Raw genomic sequence first — 16,892 nt, 5'->3', positions numbered from 1 at the left:
ATACGTGCACTATCCGATCATGCCCTCCTGCTGGCAATACGGGATAGACCCGTGGGGCCCAGGTGCCCCTGGAAGGCTGTACGATCCGGTACTTAGGGATCCCATTCTGGTAGGGGAAATGGGGGAAGCAATCTCCAACTACTGTAAAGAAATTGAAGGGCCTGGCCCAGCGCAAGACCTGGTGTGGGACACTATGAAGGCAGTGGTAATGGGCGTACTTATTAGCAAGACAGCAGCATATACCAGAGCGAGGAAGTTAATCTGCGAGGGGCTGGAAGGGGAGGTTGCCCAGGCTGAGCAGGAGCACAAGAAATCTGGATCCTGCAGAGCAATGAGGGCACTGAGGGTGGCGCAGAAGCAGTTAGAAACACATCTGGCAGACAGGACCGCGCAGGCAATATTGAAGACTAGGCAGTTTTATTACTCCAAGGGGAACCGGGCCAACCAGCTGCTGGTAGCTAAGCTATGCAAATTCCAGTCCCGGAACTCTGTTCAGGCCGTAAGGGATAAAAATGGGGTGTTACAGCGGGACGATCCCGCCAAATTGAGTATCTTTGAAGCACACTTCTTGGCAGTATTTAAGTGGGAGCAGAGGCCCAAGCACGCTATCTGAGTGACGCTCAACTGCCTAGTCTCTCACTAGCAGACCAAGAGGCCCTTGAGGCGCCTATATCGTCGGGGTAGGTGGAATGGGCGATATAATCATAAATAAATAACGCCTCAGGTCCCGATGGCTTCATGGCCTCATTTTATAAAAGGTTCTGTGGTATATACAATGCACCCAGGACTCTATCCCGAACCTGGGGGTTCGTATCCAGAGGAAGCCATCTGAGCTCTATTGCATCAATTTTCGCCCGTTGCATTTGGAGCTATGCATGGATTTTAGGAGGTGGGGACACCAAGAGATTTCCTGGTTTGGACGCATCGCAGCAGTCAAAATGAACCTTAACCCACGTCTGCTCTACTTGTGCTCAGCAGTGGCAGTGAGAGTTCCGGACTCTGACCTTCGTTCACTCCAGGGGAAGATCCTCGGATTAATTTGGGGAATAAGTGGGCTAGAATAGCCAAGTGGGTCTTGCTAAGGCTGGCAAGGGTGGGGGTCCCGGATGTGTGTCGCTATAATTTTGCAGCGCAGCTCTCGCATGTTATCACATGGGGAGGGCCCACCTGAACGCCAAAATGGAAGTTGTTTGAACAATCAGCAGTCCCCTTATCTCGGTTGCCTTACCTAGAGGGGAGACATCTGAGTCGGGAATGCAGCTTCTCCCTGTTCGCAACAACCAAAAGCACACTACTACATGGCGAGGGCCTTTCGCAGATGGGGACTTTCTAGGGGGTTGGGGTCCTTTTCACCCATGTGGAACAACCCGGGTTTCCGGCCGGGTTGTGTGTGTGTGTGTGTGTGTGGGGGGGGGGGGGGCTTAAAGGCCTGGGTAGGGGAGGTCTGGTTTGCTTACGGCAGCTTTACAAAGACAATAGGCCACTGACATTCGAGGAGTGTAAGCTTACTTTTAACCTACAAGTGTCAGAGCGCTTTAGATATATCATGCTGAGGCACTGGGCCTCCCACCCAAACATGAGCAAGGGTGCTATTGGATCTCTCTCTCTGCCCTCGAGCTGACTTTACTATGGTGGGGCAGATCTCATGTCCTCCTGGTGTGTCACGGACAGGGGATTTACATACAAGTTTTGATACAGATGGTACCTTACCCCGGATAGGCTGCATCACATGTACAGTGGTTACCCTGCTTCATGCTGGCGGGGCTGCAAGTCAGTGAGCTCCCTGTTTCCCATGGTATGGTCATGCCCCAAGGTGGGCCTGTGCTGGCTAGAATGAAGGAGATCCCGCGATTCTCTCCCCATAGACCCACAGGTGGTGATTTTAGGGGACATGGGTGATGGGGCGTACCTCCTTACTGGTCCAATGGCGGCCTTGGTGGGCCAGCTCCTCATGGCAGCAACTGGTTATTGCCCGCACCTAGAAGAAGACTGGGGCCTGGTGGTTCAGATGTGGTGGGTGAAGGCCTGGGACATACTGGTGGCGGACAAAATGACGGCACCATATGAAGGGTGTTATACAAAGTATGTCGCGGTGTGGGCCCCGTTCATTGATTACGCTGAGAGATATCCCGCAATAGACGCTAGGCCCCCAATGATGTGTCACCTCTCGCCCTTGTGAGCTTGTCTTGCCCCTGGGAGCAACGAGGGGGTGGCTGGAACGATCACTCCTCTTTGCCCCTGTCAGCTGTGTTATCAATACATACTGTGGCTTAACTGGCAAGTGGGCATGTGTTTCCAGAATCGTGCGTGGGCAAGGGGTTGCCTGTCTCGGATGCAGCAAACTCAAGCTTGTACTGCTTTGTCGGCCAGGAAGCCTGCAGATCTAGGGGTTATTCCCCAACCACTTTTATATCGCACTGTACCCAATGTTAATTTTGTTAGTACTCGCAACATGTAAAGTTAAATAAAAGGTGTTTGAAAGAAAAAGCATATTCACAGTAGCAAACTGTTGGGTTTATACTACGCTCCATTGCCTCTTGTGTGGTATCTATGCTCTATGGCAGTGGTCTTCAAACTTTTTTGGCCAGGGCCCCCCTGAGCAAAATTTGGGCAGGTCGGGACCCCCCAGAAATGCCAAATGGACAGTATATATTGCGCGCCGTCACCTGCTCCCATCAAAGTCGCTGGGCTCCCTCATCCCACTCCTACCCAGTCGCTGGTCTCTCACCACCCCATCACACACCCAGGGCTCTCCCCACTCTGCTCCCATCACTATCCCATGGTTCCCGCCCATTGTGCTCCCACCATAGTCCCTCGGTTCCCCCATCCCGTTCCCAACACAGTCTGAGGGCCAGTGGCGGCTGGTGAATCTTTTTTAAGTGGAGGGGCATTAAGGGGAGGTTCGGGGGGGGTTTCCCCCTGTGAATTTTTTTTTAAATAATAGGTTAAAATGTTGCATTGTAGAGCATACTTTTAACAAAAAATGGGTAAATACCCAAACAGTTTGCAATTGTTGCTGGGAGTCCAGGGGGCAGGCATTGATATTTTATTTCTATCGCGCTCGTACACAAGTGTTTCAGAGCGTGACAAGGCAAGGGAGGGGAACAGAGGAGAATAAAACAGCGATCTTACTAGGCCCAGTGACATTGAGAACGCGCAAGTGTGAGGGGAAAAGTGCATGGAAGGGGGGAGAAGTGGAAAGTGCGAAGCAGAGGAGAAACAGATAAATAACAATAAATAAATAATAAAGGCAACAAACAGTGGTAGTGCAGCCAGCAATTTGCAAGTGCTACGTTTAAGGCAGCAGACAGGGTAGGTCTGATAAGTGCAGGAAGAAAGATGGTTCTCCTCAAGTTTTAGAGTGGCAGGGCGCTGTTCCAGAGGGAGGCCCCAGCCGAAGACGGAGATCTACCCCCAGCTCGTTTCTTTGATAAACGACTGACCCTGAGGGAGTTGGAGGTAGAGGAGTGAAGAGCTCGAGAGGGGAGGTATTTGCGGAGGAATAGCTGAAGGTATTTTGGACCCAGGCCCCAGAAAGCCTTGTGGACAAGGAAGAGGGTTTTGAATGATAGATGTCCGGTAAAAAGATACCATCCCTGTCCCCTGGGCCCCACTAGTCCTAACACAATGAACATGATTATGTGTATATGCAAGGCGCTGCACATTCATACAGCAATCACTCTATCATTCACATGAGCATCCATCACCATACACTCACTCATAACGCATCCATACACCTGTTTAAATAAAAACAATGAACATAAACGTACCTTCTGCATTGGCCTGTGTGTGGGTGCTGAAACGGCCTGCTCCAGCTGCTCTGTCCGTATGTGCGAGGAGGCGCAGGAGCTCCCCCTCGGACATACAGACATGCAGTGCCCCAGATAGCATTTCCAATGAGCTATGCAATGCTGGCGAAGCAAAACGCCCCAGCACTTGCATGGCTCAGTGAGCATGTGCGGCTGGGGAACTAAACTGAACTGTCAAAGGGAAACACTGTTTCCCTTTGACAGTTCAGCCAGCCCAGGAGCACTCCATTAGCTGGATAAAGCAGCTGAGGGAGTGCTCACTGTTTCACTGGGCTGGCTCCTTAGCTCCACCATAATGGGTGAGGGGCCACTGGGTGGGCGCCTCTTGCCATTATGGATGAGCCGCCAGGCTCGGACAGGCCTATAGGGCAATGCCTGTACCAAAAATGTAAAATGCTAGTTTGGGCCAATCAAAATGGGCCACCATTTTGGCCAATGTGGACCATTTTGATGAGTTACTTAACTATGCAGTTAGTAATGTTGACCATTGTTGCTGAATATATCACAATTTACTTACATTTTAACACAAAGCACCCCTTTGGGTACTATTGAAACAGTGGGCTTCATAACTACTCTGGCGGTAGCTGTGCCGGTAAAACCGGCACGGCTGCCACTGGAGTTGCATCCGGGTCTGGCACCCGCGAATGGGCAATTACTAGGTCATGCCGAGTTAGGCGGACATGATAATTGCCCTTTCGAAGGTGCCGGTAGATCCCCATTCCCATTTGAGCCCCATATGGTTAATAACGGTGCTGGTGCATCCGACGAGCTGAGGTCAGACCTGGCGGGGGCTGTTAAGCACCCACGAGCACAACTCTTACTATGGCGGAACGGTAGCAACGGTGCCGGTAGCTTACCAGCACCGTTGTTACTGGTCCGCCATAGTAGTAATGAGGCCCAGTCTGTGACTAAAGGAATGAATATCCATTTACAACTGTGGGCCACTTTTTCATTGTTGCCTGAGACAGTTTCATGCTTCAGCCCGCCCATGTGGGCCACCCCTGCCCATTTCTTCCAATCTAAAAAAAAAAAAAAAAAGAAATCTTTTTTCATGCTGAGCTCTCAGGGCCCCCCTGGGATGCACCCGCGGACCCCTAGGGGGTCGCGACCCACAGTTTGAATACCACTGCTCTATGGGGATCTAAACAAAATGTGAGCTGTTAGTACCTGCAAAGAGGGAAATGCATGGTAGCTATGTTGTTGCATTGATACATGCAGGTTCAAAGTACTTGGGGGCTGCGTGTGGGTTTTTCTAGGTGATGTGTGCCCAGAGGACCACGGGTACCGATATCCAGAGTGACTCTCCTTTGCCCATAGTGCGAGGGTGTTCTGGTTAGGATTGCATTGTACAAATTAATGGGAGAGCTGTAGTGTTCTGATGTGTCACTGTGTGATTGGAGGAGCTTTAAATTGCAGTGATTTTTAGTGAGTATGGCTATGTTTGAATGGAATGTAGAGTTTGAGCATGTTGGGGCAGTTAGCAATGAAGACCACAATGGCCATTTGAAGCTTATCTGGTGTGGCTGTGCGGACATGATGATGATGATGATGATGGTGGTGGTACACTTCCGGGCATTGTAAGGAGAATCCTGGAGCACCCTTCAGTGGGGCAAATGCTACAAGCACAAACTATCCTCAATCGCTGTGCAGTAGAGCAGACAATGGTAGACGGCATACAGTAGCAAGCAACAGTGGGCACCCTCTGGAGCAGTCGCAATGGAGCAAAATGGCAGTGAGGAACACTCTGAAGCTGCAGTTTATATTGGGTACATCCAGCAGTGGGGCCCTGTTAGGGGAGTTCTCCTAAAGTAAGACTTTAGAAAGCTATCCCAGGGGTTTGTAGATCCCCCAACTCTTAGTATCACTCTATACTAACTCAGGACCTTGGTAGAGTGGCAGAGCAGTCATGCTTATCTTAAGAGCAAGATGTGAGCTGCAGGTAGGTACACTGAATCTGGTTAGACAGGCACAGCAAAGAAGCATTTATATGTTATATAAAAGTATACATTTATTATATTTACACCAGAATCACTTTAAATACTTTAGACGTTTACACTAGAACACTTAGGAATACTTGCTGATACACTTTAAAGAGCACTTTCACTTTTGTTTTTGTTTGAGGTTACATTTGTAGCAACGTTAGAAAGGGAAAAGATAATGTTATTGTATTATCGGTTACTGTGCACTCATACGATTTAAAACGGTTTATACGGTAATGCATTTACTCTGCAAACACATATAGTAAAGTCACTTAGAGAGGAAAATGGTTAGTTAGTGTAACATGAGCTTGGCTCAAGGTTCTAGAAATAGTTTCTCCACAGAATAAGTCCTTTTAGTCCCAAAACGCAACCCTAGCTAAAGGCAGTTCGGAGAGGGCTTGAAGTCTTGAAAAACAGTGAATGAAGAAGAGTTCTGTTGATTTCTTCCAGTCTCTAGTGTTATTGAAGCAGCAAAGTAACAACTAACAAAGGAGACCTTAAAACAGACTTGAGAAAGGGACACAAGCAGCGGCTTGGGTCTGAGGTAAGAGGGGGTCGCCCTAGACACCTTTACGTGCACTCCAACGCTCTGGAGCAACTTTTTGTAATCCGGTAAGCAATACCTTTTCCCCCCCACAGTATCTTAGGTTAGAAGAAAATGTTTGTGCTGGATGCTCTGTGATGTTGCAGCCCTGGACCCGACCTCTGAATTCCTTGGTCTGATGACTGAAGGCAGGACAATGGATGGGATCTCTTGGCAGCAGTCTCGAAGGAGGACCTGTAGCATGACTTTTAGCAACTTCTGGGTTCACTCTGCGGTTTTGGCACCTTTTGAAGCAGCAACAAAGGACACAGATAGCCCTGTCAATCTTTGCTTCCTGCAACCCTACGCTCTAATGCGGGGTCTGGACGAGTTGAATCGAATCTCTGGAGTGTCCTTACGGGTTCAGCAAAGATTTGGGCAGATTTTGCTTTTCCACGAGGATGCACTCAAAATGGGCAGCAGGTCTCCTGTTATTGGGGTTCCACAGCTCTGGAAACGCCTAGGACCTCGGGAGATGGCTCGTTTCAAAGTTTGTCTTGGGACTGGTTGTTCCCACTAGTCAATCTCTCTCAGCATTTTACAGAAAGGGATGTTTGGCTGTCCAATTAGGACAGCCTGACCCCCTGTGGGAGCTGGACCTATTCAAGTACTCTGGCAGACAACGGACATGGGGGTGGAAAACTCCCCCCCCACTTCCTGCCTGGCCAGACACACTGGAGCCTAGGCAGGGATACTCCAGGGTTCCTGCCGAAGGCAAAACGCACGCACGCACACACATGCCTCCCCCTCCCAAAATGGAAGAAGGGGTGACCAAGATCAACAACGCTAGCAAATGGCAAAAAAGGAGGGCCCCAAGTTGGTACCTGGATGCCCTTTCTGTGCACTACCGGGGCTGTGGACATAGCCATAACTAGGTGATGGTCTATGTGACAAAAATGTCACAGGAGCAGAGAAAAGGGAGATACTAGGTATCCCTTTTGGCACTCCACTGAAAGTGGTGTGTGCCATTCTCTGTCTAAAGTTTTGGGAGAGATACTAAGTATCGCTCTATCCCTGAGGACTGTAGTTTCTTCGGGATATTAAAAATGAAACTTAAAATAGGACCCTAAGGGTCCCCAGCAACACTGCCCATAAGGATTTCTGTGCTGCAGTAGTAAAACTCAGATGCCTCTAAGAGCTATGGAACAGAGGGACTCCATAACAGAGGTAGAATACAAAGAATAGAGTTCCAAAAGACAAGAGCCCAAAAGAATGATTGAGTGGAAAAAAGCTCCACTCAGTCAGAATTGAAAATGAAAATAAAAGGTCCAGAAGTCCAGCAAAAGGTGCTGGGGGTCTCACTAGGAGAGGGGGGTGAAGCATAAAAATGATAAAGCTCCCTAACGGGCCCTACGTGATTGTGCAGGACCAATCATTTTGGAAGGTAAGACTCTGAAATGTGCAATTTTCCCTTGGAAGGCAGTTCCATAGGTTAGATGTAATGCCTTATTCTGATGTGTCATAGAATTGTTACGGATAGATTACTGCTGGAGCTTGATGTTCTGCTCTGGTGGTATGGGATGATTTGCACCTCATGAATTCTGATCCATGGCCCCAAAGGGTGAGGTGAATGATGCAAAGTGATTTGGAAAGTGTTCTTTTCTTAACTGGTAGATACCTGAGCATTCTTAATGTGGGTTAGGTATGGTCTCTATGGTCAGTAGCAAGTTCACAGCTGAGCGCTGGACTCATTGCAGTTTCTCTAGTAAATGACTCTGAACATGGGGGCAGCATTTCTAGTTGCAAGCTATTAGCATGGCATAAAAAGTCACTGTGTGTGGGGGTGTGTGGAAGTATCCCTTTTCCACTTGGAGGTCTCATGAACTTTTTGTTTATTTTCTTGTGTTGCCCTGATAATTGTTCCCCAAGTAATTTCCATCCCCGTCCCACTGGGGATTCAACTGTGTACTGTTTTCATCCCTTGGGCTGGTTGTGCAAAGTCTAGGATTCTTCTGGAATCCACATACCCCGAATGTGCCCCTGAAAAATGTGTAAGTGGTGAACACCCCTGATTGACTGGATGACAAATATTTGAATGCTTGAATGTCTGGTTGGAGGGAAAAGCCAAAGCCTTTTAAAAGCTGACACTATGCCACCAGAATTTCATCAAATGCTGAAATTCAATCCTGAAGTACCAGCAAGTAGAACTCTCCAGAAGATACTGAGTGAAGCACTGCACCAGTGTCTCCTGAGCCTCTGAAAAATTAATGGCAAAGCTCTGCCTCTTCTGTGACCCCATCACCTCCCAGTCCTCCATCCCCCTTCCTTGATCTGGAGCAACCATCCAGATGAGTACCCCTGCAAAGATGTTATCATGGACCTCAAACTCTGGGACCCACCAGTGTCCATGTCCCAGAGTCCTGGCATGGCTGTAGTTGTTACAGAACCCTTTGTTTAATGCTTCTACCATCTCGCAGGAACCTGCTACTGTTGCTCTGGCGTGGTGACCTCCAGTGGCTTGCTTGTCTTGCACCTTTGTCCAGACTGGTGACTTGTGACCCTGACTAGGTTCACCATTGTACTTTCTTAGTTCTGAAGGTGCTGCAACACATTTCCTTCGTTGATCCTGGGCGCTGTCAGAGGTTTTAGTTAATGGACGCCTTCAGTTATTTGTGGCACAGAGTTTTGCTGTAATATGGATTTATCATCTTTGTCCAGCATGGGGGCAGAGTCGGTCACCTAATGCTGTTGTAAGTGCCTTACATTGCGGAAAACAACCGCCTCTCAATCGCGCCCAGACTGAATCCGGGCAAAGTTTTACTATTACTTTACAGAAAGCTAGTATTTGGGCTCCTGTCTCTTCTTTATTTGCATACAGTTTCTGAAGATTCAGATGGGCACAGATTACCTTTAAATGAGGGAATGTTTTGGCGTAGAAAGTATTTAAAATCAAAGTGTACTTGTATAGCGTGTATCTAATGACACTCTCTTCTGTTTAGGAAACCACATCGGAAAGCAAAGTTGAAGCTTTTAGCAAGATGAGTGCAGCAAAGAGGACATTAAGTAAGAAGGAGCAAGAAGAACTAAAAAAGAAGGTATGTTAACATGTGCAGTGTTGGGTTTTGTCTCCTTTTAGAGACATATATTTTATAACTTCAGAGTTCATTTCTTTTGGTTTTCATTTTTTCGCACAGCTTGCGCACTAATTTATTTTGAATGTCGGTACCGGAAAGCTTGAACTGCGAGTTGACCTCGACAATAACTGAAAAAGTGATGGTTATATTCGTTTTTGTTATAAGACCAACGTATCAAACGGCTTGGGCTCATCAGAAAGGTGGTCATTGATATATATATATTTTTTTTTTTTTTTATCGAAATCTGCACTACATAGAAAAAAGGAAAAGTCCTCCATTTAAAAGTTTCTAATCGTGTGTGTTACAAAATTGGGTTCGCTTCTAACTGCCATAACCTGTGCCCGTTCCAATAGCTGCTCCTTATCCAGTTAATTTCTGTAAAGGAAAGCAATTGCTGGATGAAGATTGAGACCACCAGTGATAATGGTGAAAAGTATTTAAATAACAAACGTAAAGTGAGGACATCCTAACATACGAAGTCAGATCTGAGAACCGCATCGCTGGGAGTCCTCTATTAAGCGAGCTGGCTTCTGAAAGTTTGCTCACCTACTATGCTGGAAACTTTTGGCTATTCTGGCAGGGGACACTCTGCTGGGCATCACAAGACCAACAGTCTCTTGCAGTGTGGGCAACAAATGCCAGATTGCCCATAAGGGTCAGGTGAAAACCACTGCAGTCGTGTGAAGCAAGAGCTTCTTTTAGTGATTGGGAGAGCTGAAACTTCAGTAGTTTTGTGAAATGGAGCCCTGCTGCTCCGTAATTGAAAGGTGAAGGCGAGAACCATTACACTGTACCTGCTGTGCATATTTTACTGCTAGCTAAGATTGCATGATTTGGGAAAGACTGACTATGAAGTCTTGCCATGGGGAAACGTCTGGAGTGCTGTTTAATCCTTTCGTACTCTTAAACTCTGACTTAAACCTCAGAGTTTATTCACTGTCTATTCATATCAGTCGATGGATTTAGTTGAATTTAAACTGTTATGGTGATTTATTTTCTTTGTTTTTAATTTGGTCCACTGTGTTAGTTAACTATAGAGCAGGTACACAGCAAACAACTGATTTGTTTCAAATTCACCCTGTTAGTTTTTTTCTTGCAAGGCATGGTGGGTATGCAAATTAGCTCAAATACCCTCTTAGACAAAGATTATTTCCTTCAGAAAAAGGTTTGCATTTGAGCTAATTTGCAAACCCACAATGCCTTGCTGTTGTGGTTCAGAACTGGAGGTGAACTTCCAGCAATGGCTACTAGGTGGCGTTGTCAAATGTGACTTGGCTCAAATGAACTTTCCTACTTTCACATTTCAGCATTTCAGGTGAAAGGGGTTTTTCAAACCTTTTTAAACCCACCCTAACTTTCTAGGTATATATGGGAACATTACTCACCATAATCGTAATTCTGATGCTTGTATCTGCTTAGATTCACATGCTGTGCATAGGCTGACATCTAGTGGAAGCTGCAGAGTATTACAGTTGTTTTCGAAACTCGAAAAGGGACGTCGACAGGGCGTGCCAGTAATACTATCCCTAGTGTGACATCACTGTACCCATGAACCCTCACACATCGAGGTCCCTCAGATTGTTCTTTTTCTGACATGAGGTAGCATGGGATGTAGTGTGAGTACAGTTGTATCCAAGCAGATAGGTATCAGTCAAGCTCATAAGCATCAATGCGCCTTGTCTACGAGGGGAGGAAGGGTGGATTGCATGTGAATCTAAGCAGATACAAGCATCAGAAATACAATTACGGTGAGTAATGTATCCCTTATGAGGCCTGTGGAATCTGCTTACATCACATGCTGTGCATAGATTAGAGAGCAGTGTTAGAAGAAGGTGCGATGTGAGAAGGTTCATGAGCGAACAAATGTCTTAGAAGCGCATGTCCCACTTGCGTATCTGTCTTGGAATGAGTGTCAATGCAGTAGTGCTGAGTGAAAGTATGTATTGAGCTCCATGTAGCTGCTTTGTAAATACTGTCTAAAGGGACATTTGCAATGAAAGCCAGGGTGGCTCCTGTGCCTCTTGTGCAGTGACCCCTTGGCGTAAAAGGCAGTGTCTTATTTGATGGGGAATATCACAGTTTAATACATCTGACTATCCACCTAGAGATGGCATTTTTTGAAATGCGGTTACCTTCTCTGCCTGGTGCTATGGATACAAACAGTTGATCTGTCTTTCTAAGCGATCTGGTCTTATCCACATAGTAGAGGACTGCCCTCTTCACATCCAGCGTGTGGAGTTTTACCTCAGCTGAGCTGTTGGGTTCCTGGAAGAAAGCCGGTAGCTCAATTGACTGGTTTACATGAAATTTGGAGATGAATTTAGGGGAGAACCTAGGGCGAGTATGTAAAACTAGCTTGTCTTTGTGTACAACAAAGAAAGGATCCTTCACTGACAATGTTTGTATTTCACTAACTCTTCTTATGGAAGTGATAGGCACTAAGAAGGCAGCTTTGTAAATCAGGTGTTTGAGACTGGACTTGTGTATCGGCTCGAAAGAGGGGCCCATGAGCTTAGCAAGTACAACATTGAGATCCCATCCTGGCGGTGGGTTTGAAATTGGAGGGTGGAGTCTTTTTACTCCCTCCTTGAATGCTTTGATGAATGGTACCTTCCACCATGAGATCTTATTGTGGGAAGTGGTGTAAGCTGACAAAGCCGCCAGATGTACCTTCAAGGAGTTGAACACTAACCCCGCATCCAGCAAGTGGAGCATATAGGTCAGAATGTGGGAAGGAGTACATTCAATGGGGTTAATTTGTTTAGACTGGCACCAAATTACGAATCTTCTCCACTTGTCAAAATAACAGTGTCTAGTTTTCTTGATTCCTTCAAGATGTCCATATATCTTTGAGGCAGGTTAAGATGACCAAAGTCTATGACTTCAGGAGCCATGCTGCCAAGTTCATTGAGTGAGGTAGAGGGTGCACTGTTAGCTCCCCGTGCTGGGGAGCAGGTTGTACGGGCACAGGAGTTTGATGGGATCGCAGATCGCCAGTTTGCACAGATGTGGATACCAGGGTTGTCTTGCCCACATAGGCGCAACTAGGATGAGCGTCCTCTGTTCCTTGTGGATCTTGTTCACCACCTTCCTCATGAGAGGTGTGAGGGGGGCAGGGGGGGAAAGCGTAAGCAAATTTCCCTGACCAGTTCATCCATAGGGCATTCCCCTTGGATCCTGGCTGGTGAAACCTGGACGCGAAGTCTGGGTGTTGCTTGTTTTCGCTTGTAGCGAACAAGTCTATTGTGGGGAAACCCCATAGAGAGAAGAGGTGTTCTACGACCTCTGCGTGAAGTTGCCACCCGTGTTCGTCTGATGAGTCTGCGAGAGAGTTGAGTTCCCCTGAAACGTACTATCCCGATAGGATTATCTTCCATTTGAGTGTCCATTTCCAGATTTGCTGTGCAAGTTTGGACAGATTTGGAGAACGTGCGCCCCCCTTGTTTGTTTATTTAAAACATTGCTGCAGTGCTGTCTGTCAGGACCTGCACAGATTGGTTCCTTAAGTGGTAGTGATTTTCTCTCGTCCACCAGCAAAGATTTTGTATCAGTGTTGGCGAAACGACCACCTCATCGTCCCACTGACCACTTGCCTGAGACCATTGTTTTGCCAACCACTCCTGCATGGGTCGCATGCACAGGTGCGCGTGTGGAACCAGGTAAACCAGGTATTCCGAAAGGGTAACACTCTGAATTGGTAGTGCTGGTTCGCTATCTTGAAACGCAAGAATCTTTTGTGCGCTGGGAACATTGAAATATGAAAATAGGCATCTTTCATATCCAATGTTGCAATGTAATCCCCCTTTTCGAGTAGAGGGATTACCTCTTGTAGCTTAGTCATACAGAACATTTGTGGCTTTACATATTTGTTTACAGGGCGCAAATCTAATACTGGGCACATGGACAGATCTTTCTTTGGCACAAGGAAGTAAGTTGAAGAAATACCCTTGTTTACCTGGTTGGCCGGGACGATTTCGATGGCATCCTTTAGCAGAAGTGTGGCTACTTCCTCGAGGAGGATACGCTGGTGTTCCTTTGAATGGATCTTTTGTCGTAGGGGCTGGTTTTGGGGCAGTTGGAGGAGCTCTATACAGTATCCGCCTGCTACTGGAGAGGCATGGGAGGGCACCTAAATCGGATAGTCACTGTTTTCTCATGGTACCCCCATGAGAGGAGTTGCCCTTCCACAAGCTCTGGCTCTACGCGGCCCTCTAGGATAATTCTGGGAGGACTGACCTTGATTATTTCCCCAGGGAGTCCCTTGGCTCCGATTGTAATTGAACCCCCGTTGTGAACCTTTGTTGCGAAAATTGCCATTACCCCTCTGGCCGGGTGGCTTTTTGGTGAGTTGACCCAAAGATTTAAGTGCGTCATACTCCTTTAGCTGTCTTAAGGGCGTCTTAGACGGCCTTGCCAAAGAGCACGTTGGGTTCGATTGCATGTTAATTAAGGTGGCCTGCGTTTCTGGTCTAAAACCTGATTGCCACAGCCAGGCGTGACGTTTAATAATAGTATCCTGTGCAATAATCCGTCTGGCGTTGTCTGCAGCGTCAAGGTTGGTCTTAAGTAAACAGCTTGACACTGCTCTCCCCTCTGCGGCCACCTGTGCTAGCTGGGATTTCAATGGTTCTGGGGCGGACGACAGTAAGGCCGGCACTTCCTCCCATTTGTGGCAGTTGTAACTGGCCAAAAGGGTTGCATTATTTGCAATTCTGGTCTGGTAAGCTGCGGAGGAGGTGACCTTTCTGCCCATTGTATGAAGCTTTTTTGCTTTCCTTGTCGGGTGGGGCCTCAGAGGAAGCAAGGGGAGTCCCCGCTCTTTTCTTAGTTGTAGTTACGACTAACAAGTCGGGTTTCAGCTGCCCTCTAATATACAGTGGGTCTGAAAGTGCAGGTTTAAATAGTTTTTCTGTACGGTGATTTACAGCCTGTGTGAGGTTAGGGGTCTCTAATGACGGTTGTATCTTGCGCTGTATTGACTTGAGTAGAGGAATAAACTGCTCCACCGTCGTCTTGTCCCCAAGGATTTGTTCTACAAAATCCTTATCCTCCTGTACCTCCTGTGTCTCAATTTCAAAGTGCTCTGCCGCCCTGGCTAACACCTCATTAAGAAAGGGTTGGTTGTCAAGAGGAGAATCAGTGATAGGGGGGTCCTGATCAATAGGTGAGTCGATGGGATACATATTGGCCTCTGGGTCAGCCTCTTGGTTTTCATTGCCCCCATAATAAGGGTCTGCTGCATCCTCATCGAGGTCAGCTGCCTCTACAATTGAGAGGTCTTAGTGTTCAGAGTCCGGTTCATAGAACTTTATGACTGTGCTCTGCAATGGAATTTCTGCACAAGACCTTTTAGTAGGGGGTAGAGCAGAAACTTATGAACCAGATGGAGCTGTAGTGGGGAGAGTGGAAACTTTCAAAGTAGGCAGGGTCCTTTTTGTAGAAAATGGCCATAAAGGACATTCTCCTCATGACCCTGTCTGTCTTGTGATGACCATTGTGCTGGACTTCATTGTCCTAAGTCTTCATCTGTGGGAGGAATTACCCCAGATTTCTTAGGCCTAGCCTCTAGAGGTTTATCCTTATGAGGGCTTTTATCCATATAAGGGGTCTTTGAGGACTTCTTTTTGTGTTCTTCCCACCCCGCTTGTGCCCAGAGCGTGTTTATCCGACTGTTTGGGGCCTACTACCTGACGCAGAGCGTCAACATTCGGGTGCGGGTAGGGCCGATGCCTCATCTGCGGACGATCGGCTTTCGAAGGGAGTGTTGCGCGTGACACCCATGCCGGCTTTCGGCGGTTGGGCCCTGTTGTGCAGCGATCTCGAGTGAGAGTGCCTAGAGGACAGGGACTCAACAGACCTTTGCCTGGGTGTTGTGCATTGTCAACCGCTCGACCCATGTGTCGTGTCTTGACCCGGGGTTGTGTGTGGTGGATGGAATTGTTGCGCTTCTGGGTGTAGTCCACACAACAGTGCCGCCGGCCCGTCCTTCGGCGTCGGGTGCCTGCGCTTGGATACCGAAGCTACCCCGTCTCCCTCGTCGTCCGAAACGCTCTACAAGAACCCTCGACGTGGTTTCTTGGGAGACTCAAGTTACAGACTAAATGCTATCGACCCACGGAAATGTTCTATTGTACTTGGGGCAGAATTTAAATGGGGTTTTGTCCATAACTGCAAACTATGGCAGCTGGGCGAAAGTAGTGTAAGAAAAGGGGCATATACATCCTAAAATGACCTCCCCGCCCTCTCTCCCTACTGTCTGGGCCGAGGCCCGGGGCAGCCTTCCAAGGCAGAACGGTCCATCGCAGTAGTTTTTCTTCGGGCAGTCTCTTTGTCTTCACCGGCGTGATTTTAGTGAAGTAAAGGATAGAAAGAATGAACTATCGATAATTGAAATAAGTGAATGGCTTTTCGCCGAAAGAGGAACTCTGCTATACGCGTCCGTCTAGAATGGCGGGAAAAAAGCAATCTGAGGGACCTCGACGCGTGAGGGATCATGGATACAGTGGACGTCACACTAGGGATGGTATTACTGGCAGGCCCTGTCGATGTCCCTTTTCGAGTTTCAAAAACAACTGTAATACTCTGCAGCTTCCACTAGATGTCAGCCTATGCACAGCATGTGATCTAAGCAGATTCCACAAGCCTCAGAAATATATATATATATATATATATATATATATATATATATATATATATATATATATATATATAATATTTTTATTTTTTTTAAAGAAAACAATTTATTTTTCTTCACATCGGAACAGTGGGTAAGTGTGCGCAGATTTATTTGCATGTATTCCTTGAAGTTAATGTGATCCTCAACTCCTAATGGTAAAACCTATGAAAAAAACATCTAAGAAGGAATAAGGCAGTGCATAATGGCATAACCCGTGTCAGGAAATGTTATGAAAAGATTTCAGCGTTTGTGCTTGAAACCTACAGAAGCCTTCCATCTATTTTACCCCTTCGAGCATGAACATTGTTCAAGAGAGCCTGCATCACCTCAAAAGCAATTGCAACCAAAACCCCACTCACCCATTCAGCAGGCCTAGAGCTCACCACAAAAAGCCACAACATTGAAAGGCTGGAAACTAGGAACTTCAAGAGTGGAAAAAAACAGCAAACCAGCCTTTTCGTTCAACACACCCTCTCTCTGGAACAAGCGATCAGTGCAGATATGAGTGGCACCCAGCATCTACAATTCAGGAAGGACATGAAGACCCAAAAAAAGACCATCTTGCTACTCTCTCCACCTAACCCTAATTCTACTCCCCTGAAGCTTCCACCCTGCCTTTCTCCCCACTATCCATACCAGCGCCTCTACTATTCCTGCACCCTTACTTGTAACACCTGTATTGCATTTCCCAAGGCTTTCCAGTTTGTGCTTTATGAATCTCATGCATACATACAATTGATAATTCCAATGCTTGACTGATGAACCTTATTA

General features: G+C 47.1%; 1 protein-coding gene across 4 annotated transcripts in view; it reads left to right on the top strand.

The window, feature by feature from the left end:
* The window catches only part of U2SURP (U2 snRNP associated SURP domain containing), a 1,877,492-nt gene that overhangs the window by 149,575 nt on the left and 1,711,025 nt on the right, over positions 1 to 16,892 (top strand). For all 4 annotated transcript variants that reach the window (XM_069618259.1, XM_069618256.1, XM_069618257.1 and 1 more), the window contains one exon: positions 9,311 to 9,406. In XM_069618259.1, the coding sequence (XP_069474360.1) occupies positions 9,350 to 9,406 (57 nt within the window). In that variant the 5' untranslated portion in view covers positions 9,311 to 9,349. The remainder of the gene's footprint in view (positions 1 to 9,310; positions 9,407 to 16,892) is intronic.

Source organism: Ambystoma mexicanum, chromosome 10 (assembly GCF_040938575.1).
Source record: "Ambystoma mexicanum isolate Mex_15411 chromosome 10, UKY_AmexF1_1, whole genome shotgun sequence".
Lineage (NCBI taxonomy): Eukaryota > Metazoa > Chordata > Amphibia > Caudata > Ambystomatidae > Ambystoma > Ambystoma mexicanum.
This window is presented reverse-complemented; position numbering and strand designations above follow the sequence as displayed.